The sequence below is a fragment of the Populus alba genome, chromosome 8 (genome assembly GCF_005239225.2).
Source record: "Populus alba chromosome 8, ASM523922v2, whole genome shotgun sequence".
NCBI classification, from domain to species: Eukaryota; Viridiplantae; Streptophyta; class Magnoliopsida; order Malpighiales; family Salicaceae; genus Populus; species Populus alba.
In genome coordinates, this window is record NC_133291.1 from 12,617,963 (window position 1) to 12,627,415 (window position 9,453).

General features: G+C 30.6%; 1 protein-coding gene across 2 annotated transcripts; it reads left to right on the plus strand.

Annotated features, from left to right (window-relative positions):
* Positions 1-5,205: 5,205 nt before the first annotated feature.
* LOC118053551 (serine/threonine protein phosphatase 2A 59 kDa regulatory subunit B' eta isoform) lies at positions 5,206-9,285 on the plus strand. Of its 2 annotated transcripts, none has more exons than XM_035064849.2 (3): positions 5,206-5,339; positions 5,481-7,289; positions 8,773-9,285. In XM_035064849.2, the coding sequence occupies exons 2-3, from the start codon at positions 6,081-6,083 to the stop codon at positions 9,130-9,132; spliced, it is 1,569 nt and encodes a 522-aa protein (XP_034920740.1). In that variant the 5' UTR covers positions 5,206-5,339; positions 5,481-6,080; the 3' UTR covers positions 9,133-9,285. The 2 variants fall into 2 exon arrangements, with proteins under 2 accessions (XP_034920740.1, XP_034920751.1); XM_035064860.2 differs by having other exon boundaries at positions 5,230-5,339; positions 5,965-7,289.
* Positions 9,286-9,453: the final 168 nt, after the last annotated feature.

The following is a 9,453-nucleotide window of genomic DNA, read 5'->3' on the forward strand; positions in this document are numbered from 1 at the left end:
ACCATGGTTTCACCTGACCAGCGACCATGGGAATTGACACGCATGGAACGCATTTTTTTAGGGTTTCCCATGTGTTTTTGTTTGTATTTCTTCCCCTGCTTTATGAGCTTTATTTTTAGGTATTTTTTATATTACTATGTATTTTTTATCTGCATTTAATTATGTATTTTTTATATTGATTTGGTATATTTAAATAATTTGTTTTTTCTGATTTTAAAATTTAAATTTACAAATTTTAAAAGTAGAATATACCTCTATATTCATTAATCTAAGCCCTTGGATGGTTTTAAATGAAAGAGGAAAGGATTTAAATGTTGATTTGAATGGAGGTTTTACCTTTTAAGGCTTGGACGGCGGAGGGGACGGAGCAGGGTGAATCCGGAAGGAAATGGCGGTGAACTTCCGTCAGCTGACTTTTATCCATGCAGATACAATGCATAGAAAAATTTGCAAAAAATAAAAAAATAAATAAAATATTTATTTAGAAATATACAGGGATATTTATTTAGAAAAAATTGCATAAAAGATATAAAATAAATAAAATATTTTTTTTTTGTCTTGATTTGTGCTAAGTATGGAAAAACAACAGTGCCCTCCATTTGAACTTTGAAGTTAATAGAACGCTCAAGAAAAATAAATTCACAGGCAAGATCACGACGGACGTCCATGGCTACAAGAAACTATATATTTATCTACCAAAGCTGGAAGATACCGAAGGAATCCTTCACCGCTAAGTGTTTAGTCAAAAGCATCCTCTTTCCAAAGCATCACAAATCCCTGAAAGAAAGCTAAAGCTACCAACCTTGGTGTTGTTCGAGGAGTGGTTTTATACCTGTTTTTTTATTATTAAAAATTATATTTTTATATTTTTTGAATTGTTTTGATAATTTATGTGAAAAATAATTTTTTTAAAAAATAAAAAATATATATTTTTAATAAACATCAATTACCACATTTATAAATCTTTTTTATATTGGAAAGACCCACAGCAAAAGGGATCTCTCTTGATGAAAACACGGTTACAAGCCTCCCGGCACACGTTTTGATCCAATCCAAGGCTTGGATTGAGTCCATCTTTTATATTAATTTAATATTTTTTATTAAAATAATATTTTGATTTAAAAAAAATTAAACAATAATATTTAATATAAAAAACCCAGTTTGAAATAATATTTCAAATCATATTCTAAAGAGGTGATGCGTGTTGCAATTATGATTAATTTGAGTTTTACTATTATTATTATTTGACAAATATTACATTTTTGTATTAAAAAAAAAATTCCTTGCAAATTTCCTAAAATCAACCCTTTTCTAATTTGGAAATTTGATTTAAAAATAAGGAAACTTGTCGGCTCTTTCGAAAAACACTTTCTGAAAACTTTTCCTGGAAAGTTGGCCAACTTTTCTACTGGCAAACAACATAGTCATTAGACTTGGAACTTGTGTAGCAACATGGAAATTCCTTGTAATTGATTTTATGTTTTGCTGCTTGCTTGCTTGCTATTGGAATGGAATCTGGAATGATTTTATTTATTTATTATTATATTAATATTAATATTAATATTAATATTAATGTAAGTGTTGTAGTAGCTTGCGTGTATTAATTAATTTTATGAGTCTTAAAATTAACAAATGATGTAAGCTTCAATGGCTATTATATTATTAATTATAGGGTTCGAACTTGAGACTATACGAGAAATAAATCTTTTGATTCAAAACTTTTATGCTGGTCATCTATTAAATAATTAAAAGTTATTTTTCCTCTTTTTTTTTATTATCGAAAGTAAAATGTCCACAATTATCTAATGATTTTTTGCATGATGGACATGGGAAATTTCGTTGACAAATGAAAATAACTTGAACAAGGGGCGTGGCTGAAAATGGAAGGAAGCTGATGCTTCAAATTAATATCCTTAATGGCTGGAAATCTTGAAAAATAACATCAACTTGTAGTGATAAGATTGCATTTATTTTTGTGTTTTTAAAAATATTTTTTATTTTAAATTATTTTTTTATTTTCAGATTTTTTTTATTTTTTAATGTTAAAAATAAATTAAAAATATATATTATTTTAATACATTTTAAAATAAAAAAAATATTTTAAAAACAAACACCACAAAAAAACAAAAAACCTGATTTGGGCCATGATGGAGGGCTGTGCTTGGGCCTTGAAACGCACCGAATGTTTGGTAATGATAATTTTAGTGGCGGGCTCTCGTTGATCTCCGTTTCGGAGCTTCTCAGCTTTTTTAGTGTGTTTTGTGTTTGTTTATTATTTCGTGTAGTATTAATAAGTGAAAAATATATATGAAAAAAACTAAGTATTTTTACCATGTAGATTACAATTTTGGTGCATTGTTTTAATAATTTCAATACAAAGCCAGTCTCAATAATATTTTTAACACAATCATTTTTGATAATATAAAAATATCTAAAGAGTAATTTAAACTTAAAAATAATTTTAATTTTTTAAAAAAAACACAATTAAACCGCATTACTAAACTGATAATAAAACAAGCACACATATTAAGTTTAAGTTTATATGTATTAAATTCTTGATAATTTATTGATTTTGGGACTTAGTTTTTTTAAGTTACATTTGGAATGTAATAAAATAAATAAAAAATGCAAAAAATATGCATGATTAGAGAAATAAAAATATAAATATTTTTTTTATAATAGTTTTAAAATAATAGAACTGATATCTTTTATTTTAATTGTTTTTATATCTTTTTGGCACCATACAAAACTAAACTCAGTTTTTTTAAGGTAATGTTTAATATTATGATTGTGATTATTTTTTTAAGTATTTTTTATTTAAAAATATGTTAAAATAATATATATATATATATATATATATTTTTTAAAAAATTTTTAATTTTAATATCAGTATATTAAAAAATGTAAAAATATATAAAATTTTTAATTTAAAAAAAATAAATTAAAACACGCTGAACATCCATTGCCTAGCAAAGAGTGTCAGCTTTGATTCATTAAAAGAATAGAAAAGGAATAAACAGTGCCCATCTGCAAAGATTTAGCGGCCTTGAATGGTGGTTTAGTTCGGCCGGTCCTAAATAAGGCATATTAAAATATATTTGAGATTCCTATGCATATTAAATTTTTTTAAAAAATATTAAAATTAATATTTTTCAAAGTAAAATATATTTTCAACAGAAATTTAGTACAAGAAAACTGAAATAAAAATCAAGATGATATCAATAATCAGATTCAAATCCTGTAATTAAATTGTTAATATAATGATCACCGAAAATTTATATAATTATTAATTTTAAAATTTATAAAATTAATTAAGGTGTGTAAGTCGGTCCGAACACTAACATTAACCATCTAGATGGTGGTCCAGTGGTAAGAGTTTAGAACAAAGAGGTTTACTCCCTCTGTGGTCTCAGGTTTGAGCCCTAGGTTGCTCATATGATGGCCACTGGAGGCTTACATGGTTGTTAACTTCAGGGTCCGTGGAATTAGTCAAGGTACGTGTAAGCTGACCAGGACAGCCACGTTAAACTAAAAAAAACTAAAAAAATTAATATATCATAATTGTAATTATTTAATTCCTTACCTACCCTGTCAAGATCAAAGAACATATCAAAAAGCAACCATCAATTTAATATAGACCTGGCCAGTCATCGCACACCATGCTGACTTAACTATCCGATAACCACAGCAACGTGTGTTTCCATGACTTTTTATCCTCGGAATCGCTCTTTCCATTCCCATTTTACCCCTGAGAATATCATTAAGAACTTCGTGCACTATGCTTTTTTCCTTAAAGCTCGACGCCATGCTTTGCTGTCCTTCCTTTCCTTGCCTTGTGACCCGCGCTCTGCTTTAGCTTATGCGAGCAGTTAACCTTTCTTTCCCATGTAATTTCCTTCATTTATTTAGAAAATATTAAAATAATATATATATTTATTATTTTTTAAAACTTTTTTTTTCATATTAACACAATTTAAACAATTTAAAAATATAAAAAACATACCCAACATGCTAATGGAGATTTAACAATAAAATTACAGAATTTGTGCCTGTCCTAGAGATTTACCAATATTAAAATAATATATATATATATATATATATATATATATATATCCTAGTTTTGTACTTATAATTTAATTTTAAAAATACTATCAAATTTTATGTAATTTTTTTTTATTAGAATTAAACGCTCTAGGTTGATCTATTGACTATTATATTATATATCTTTTTCAATAAAATAACCAGCGAATTTCATTTATTATGCATATATCTATTTAATTTCAAGCTATTACATGTCTCTCCACTGCGAATAGTAATTCTTTCTAGCAATTTACTTTTTTTTTCTTAAAGATGAATAGAGAGAGACAGAAAAAGTTGCCTTGGATCATTTCTCAAAACGACATGGCACCGAGACGTTTTATTCGGAGAGACAGGCAATGGGTTTTGAAATCCAGTGACTGCGTTTGTATTTTTTTTCTTCTTAATTGGGTATTCTCGTATCTTAAAAGGTCGTGTCAGGCATTTCATTTTTTAAGTACTTTTAAAAAATATTAATTTTTTTTTATTTTAAATTAATATATTTTTGATGTTTTCACTTCATTTTAATATATTGATGTTAAAACTAATTTTTAAAAAATAAAAAAAATATTATTTTAATATATTTTAGAATGAAAAACACTTTGAAAAACAACCGTAACTATAATTTCAAACACGTTTATTTGTGTTTGTTTTAGTGGTGGAGGTTGAATTTTGGGTGTCAGTCCACAAAAAAACTTAAAAAAAATAAGAAAAATTAGATTTTATGCATAATTAGATTGTATCTAACTACAACCTTAACCATAAAAACTAAAATAAACACCTTGTTTTTTTTAAAGATCGAATTTGTATTCTTATCTTTATAGGGATATAACAATACTTTAATCACTAGACCAATCCTTTATTAGTATTTTTACTTGGGTTTGATCTTATGTTAACTAATTTTTACTAAAAAAATATATTAAAATAATATATATTTTTTAATTTATTAAATTAATTTTTAATATCATTATGTTAAATAAATACAAAAATATTAAAAATTAATTAAAAATAAAAAAATTAATTTTTTTAAAAACGATATTATGCCCCCCAAAACAAATAAGGTATTCATTTCTCAAAGTAGTAAAATACAAATAAAATACCATAGTCAGTGAAAAAAGTTAATTAATAAAGAGATTAAAAATAAATTAAATACACACATCTAATCTAATAACAATAATAAAAAAAAAAAAGTAGGAAATTTTCCAAGTCAACAAACAACATCGAGGAAATCAAGAAGAAAATTTTGTCATTCTTCTGACCCTGTGAGTTGATTCTGTCTGCATCTTTATTTAGTTTCTTAGATTAGGATTCTCCTTTTCTCTTCACTGCAACTCTCTTTTGCACTTGAATTTTGCTCAGTTTTCATTCAAAAGCAGAACACTGATTTTTTGCGTTTAATTCAGGGTTGAAGTTTATAATTTGATGAGGGATTGTGCTGAATATGCTTTGTAGTCTTCACCTTTTCTAGTAGAAAAAGAAATACGTACAGAGAAGAAAAGGGTTCCTTTTGTTTTTCTTTTCTTTTCCTTTCTCGAGTTCAATTTAGAAAGTTGCTCCTCCTCCCCTGTTGTTAGAGCTACTTTACATAGTAGTACAAAGTTTTTGATTTTTGGTGAAGAGAGAGAAGGAGGGGTTCTCAGATCTTTGGAGAAGTAAAAAGTGGAAGAAATAAGAGGTTTTGAATTGGTTGATTGAGATTGGAGAATTAGAGGATTTTTTTTTGTGTTTGCTTTTGATTTTGTGAACAAGGGAGGGGTTTTCGTCTCTTTTCTTTGCTTGACTTTTTGGAAGTCTAGATTGGAGATAGAGTTGCCTTTAGTTGGGCACAGCACCTTGGTTTTGTTTCTGTAGCTTATCTTGAAATGGTTTATTTTTTTTTTATTCCAGGGAATGGGGATTTTTGTTTCAGTTGATGAATTCTGGTAATTTGGATTGGATATTTGGGGAAACATTGCTGTTGTTCTGTTAGGGTGGGGTGGTGTTTTATTTTGTATATATAAATTATGCTCAAACAATTACTTGGTAAGCTTCCACGAAAGTCATCTAAGTCGACTGCAAATCGCGATCATGGTGGAAACCATGCCGCCAACTCAAATGCTTCTACTGGCTCAAGAAGTAGTAATGGCAAGTCTGCGAATTCAAACATCTCATCCGTAGCAGCGAATAATTCTGCTCCAGATGTATCACAAAACCTTGGTAACAAGATTCATCAAGGTGTGAATCCGAAGATGAATGGCGATCTAGGGTTTTCTCAGTACGAAGGACTTCCTGGATTCAAGGATGTTCCGAGCTCTGAGAAGCAGAGCTTGTTTATTAGAAAGTTGAACATGTGTTGTGTTGTATTTGACTTTACTGAGCCAATGAAGAACCTCAAGGAAAAGGAGATAAAGCGACAGACATTGCAGGAGTTGGTGGATTATGTAACTTCCGTGAGTGGGAAATTCTCCGAAGCTGCTATGCAAGAAGTTATGAAAATGGTGTCTGCAAATTTGTTTCGGACATTCACTCCTCAACCACGTGAGAACAAAGTTGTAGATGGTGTTGATTTGGAGGAGGATGAGCCTTCTATGGATTCTGCGTGGCCACACTTGCAAATCGTGTATGAAGTTTTCTTGAGGTTTGTATCATCAGCCGAGACCGATGCAAAATTGGCTAAAAGATACATCGATCAACCCTTCATTCTGAAGTTGCTGGATTTATTTGACTCCGAAGATCCCAGAGAAAGGGAATACTTGAAAACAATTCTTCACCGCATTTATGGAAAATTCATGGTGCATCGTCCATTTATCAGGAAAGCTATCAATAACATTTTCTATCAGTTTATTTTTGAGACTGAGAAGTACAATGGTATTGCTGAGCTTTTAGAAATTTTAGGCAGTATCATTAATGGGTTTGCTCTGCCATTAAAAGAAGAACATAAAATGTTTCTTGTTCGTGCCATGATTCCTCTGCACAAGCCAAGGTGCTTAGCAATGTACCACCAACCATTATCTTACTGCATCATACAGTTTGTGGAGAAAGACTGCAAACTTGCTGATACCGTCATACGAGGATTGTTAAAGTACTGGCCCATCACTAATAGTTCAAAGGAAGTCATGTTCCTAAATGAGCTGGAGGAGGTTTTAGAAGCAACCCAGCTACCGGAATTCCAGCGCTGCATGGTGCCCCTGTTTCAGCAGCTTGCTCGGTGTTTGAACAGTTCACACTTTCAGGTAATAAGATTCCAAAAATCTTGTACTTCTTTGCTTCAGTATACATGCACAACTCACTTCACTATTATAACATGCTTCTCATTATTTATTTATGGAAAAATATGAAAATTTCTTCCGTGGATATGCTTCATATCTGCAAGATGGAATGTTATTGTCCTCGCTTTGCTTTATTCATTCTTATAGTGAAGAAATCTCTGTACCAATTTCTCTCCTCTTTGTTAGTAAGTCGGTTGGTATTGTTACAAATCATCCTCTCTAGTCTCATCTACTTGGAGCTTGTATATTGCTCTTGTTATGTTATTCTTTCAGCATTCATATTTTAAAATTATCTTCACCTGCTAAATTGGCTGGGAAGATATAATAAGAGACAGTCGTAATGGTTTCTTCGGATTTCTGTAAGAGAAAAGGTGCTGAAAAAGATGCTGGACATGAGTGTTCCAACAGGAATGTTATTTGAAAAGAAGAACAGAAGTATAGAGGGTTACTGGATATAAAAAGTTTGGTGCTTAGCCATCCATTGAATCAACTGATGGCTAATATCTTGGTAGTAGGTGGTTCAAAGTAGGCCTATGTCGAAGTAACAATTGCTGGAGAGTATCAAAGCGGGTCAATGCTAAATCTTGTTAATTCTATATGTTCTTATCGAAGAAGAACTCAGATGATGAAGCTACATTTTAGTTGACTGTGATCCGTTTGTCAAAAGCAATATAGGTTCTGGAGCTTTATTATGTTTTTTGGTTCATAATAGATTGCTGAGTATCTCTGAGAAATCAAGCAATTTTTATTGGTCTACATTTTATAAAATTAAAGTGTGTTCTTTTTTGCTTGAATGAAAGATCCTCAATGGCCACATATACTTGATGGTAATCATTCGGTTGGTTCTAATTCGGAGTATGGCAACCTGCATTTTCATGTATGATGACATTCTGTTTCAAGTTGCTGCAGCATTGTTGTTTTACCACCATCTTTTCCGTTGTTCCTTTTTTAGGTTAAAGTAGAAGGAAGATAAAGGATAGATAAGTTTTAGTATTGGAATTGATTGGGGCCTTTACATTTCTTGAGTAACATAGTTTTTTTTTTTTGCAATTACAATGATTAGAATTACTCCTTGATGTAAGTAGCGAGATATTGTATTTTAAAAGTGATAAATTACTGCTGTTTGAGTGCCTGTTTGTCCTAGGGTGACGCACATGGTAATATGTCATGTTTAGTTCTTCATACCAGACATGAAATGTTGAAATAAAACCATGGCCTGATCTTTTGAAAAAAGTCCCAGCCATTAAGAAGAACTTGCCATCAGTCCTTTCGAAGCTGTTCAGGATTGAATCACCAAATTTATTGTGGAAACATCTTCCATATAAGTGAATGGGTTTCCGTTAGTCCATGGTGTTTAGTTTTTCACTGAAGAACTTGTTGAGATGATAGCTTCTATTCTTTGCTCTTTCCATTGTTAAAATCAGTGTATGGAACTGATGATTTGCAGGTAGCAGAGAGAGCATTGTTCTTGTGGAACAATGATCCCATTGAGAACTTGATCATACAAAATCGCAAGGTTATACTACCCATCATCTTTCCTGCTCTGGAGAAAAATGCTAGAAACCACTGGAATCAAGCTGTCCGTAGCTTGACTTTAAATGTACGCAAGATCTTCGAAGATCTTGATCATGAACTGTTCAACGAATGCCTACTAAAGTTTCAGGAGGATGAAAAGAAGGAAGTTGAGATCAAAGCAAGAAGTGAAGCCGCATGGAAGCGATTGGAAGAGATTGCCACGCAGAAGGCTGCAAGTGATGCCATGGTGGTTGCGCCACGCAAAGCACTCACTTGCAGCGCTTCAGGTTAGCTGTTAGCAGAAGCATGGATGTTTGTTGGTGTCACCATGGACTATCTATTTTTGATTGAGATGGATTCATTATATTGATAATTTTTCTTTTAGGTGTTTGATATGGTTTAAAATTTGCTTAACTGCCTAATAAAATATTTTGTAAATTGATCCTTCTATGCGTACAAGTATTAGAGACATTGGAGATGCTAAATGAAGAGCTAAAAATTAATAAAAAATAATATTATTTAAGTGGATCGCTGAACAAAATGCTATTTTACTATTTTTTTTATAAAAAGAAGCTATCTTTACATGTCTTTTGAAAATACAAAAACATTATTT

Excerpts from the sequence above, each read along its gene's own strand:
- LOC118053551 (XM_035064849.2), top strand. The coding sequence starts at position 6,081 with ATGCTCAAACAATTACTTGGTAAGCTTCCACGAAAGTCATCTAAGTCG. Across the intron at positions 7,290-8,772 it reads TGAACAGTTCACACTTTCAG|GTAGCAGAGAGAGCATTGTT; the intron begins GTAATAAGATTC and ends GATGATTTGCAG.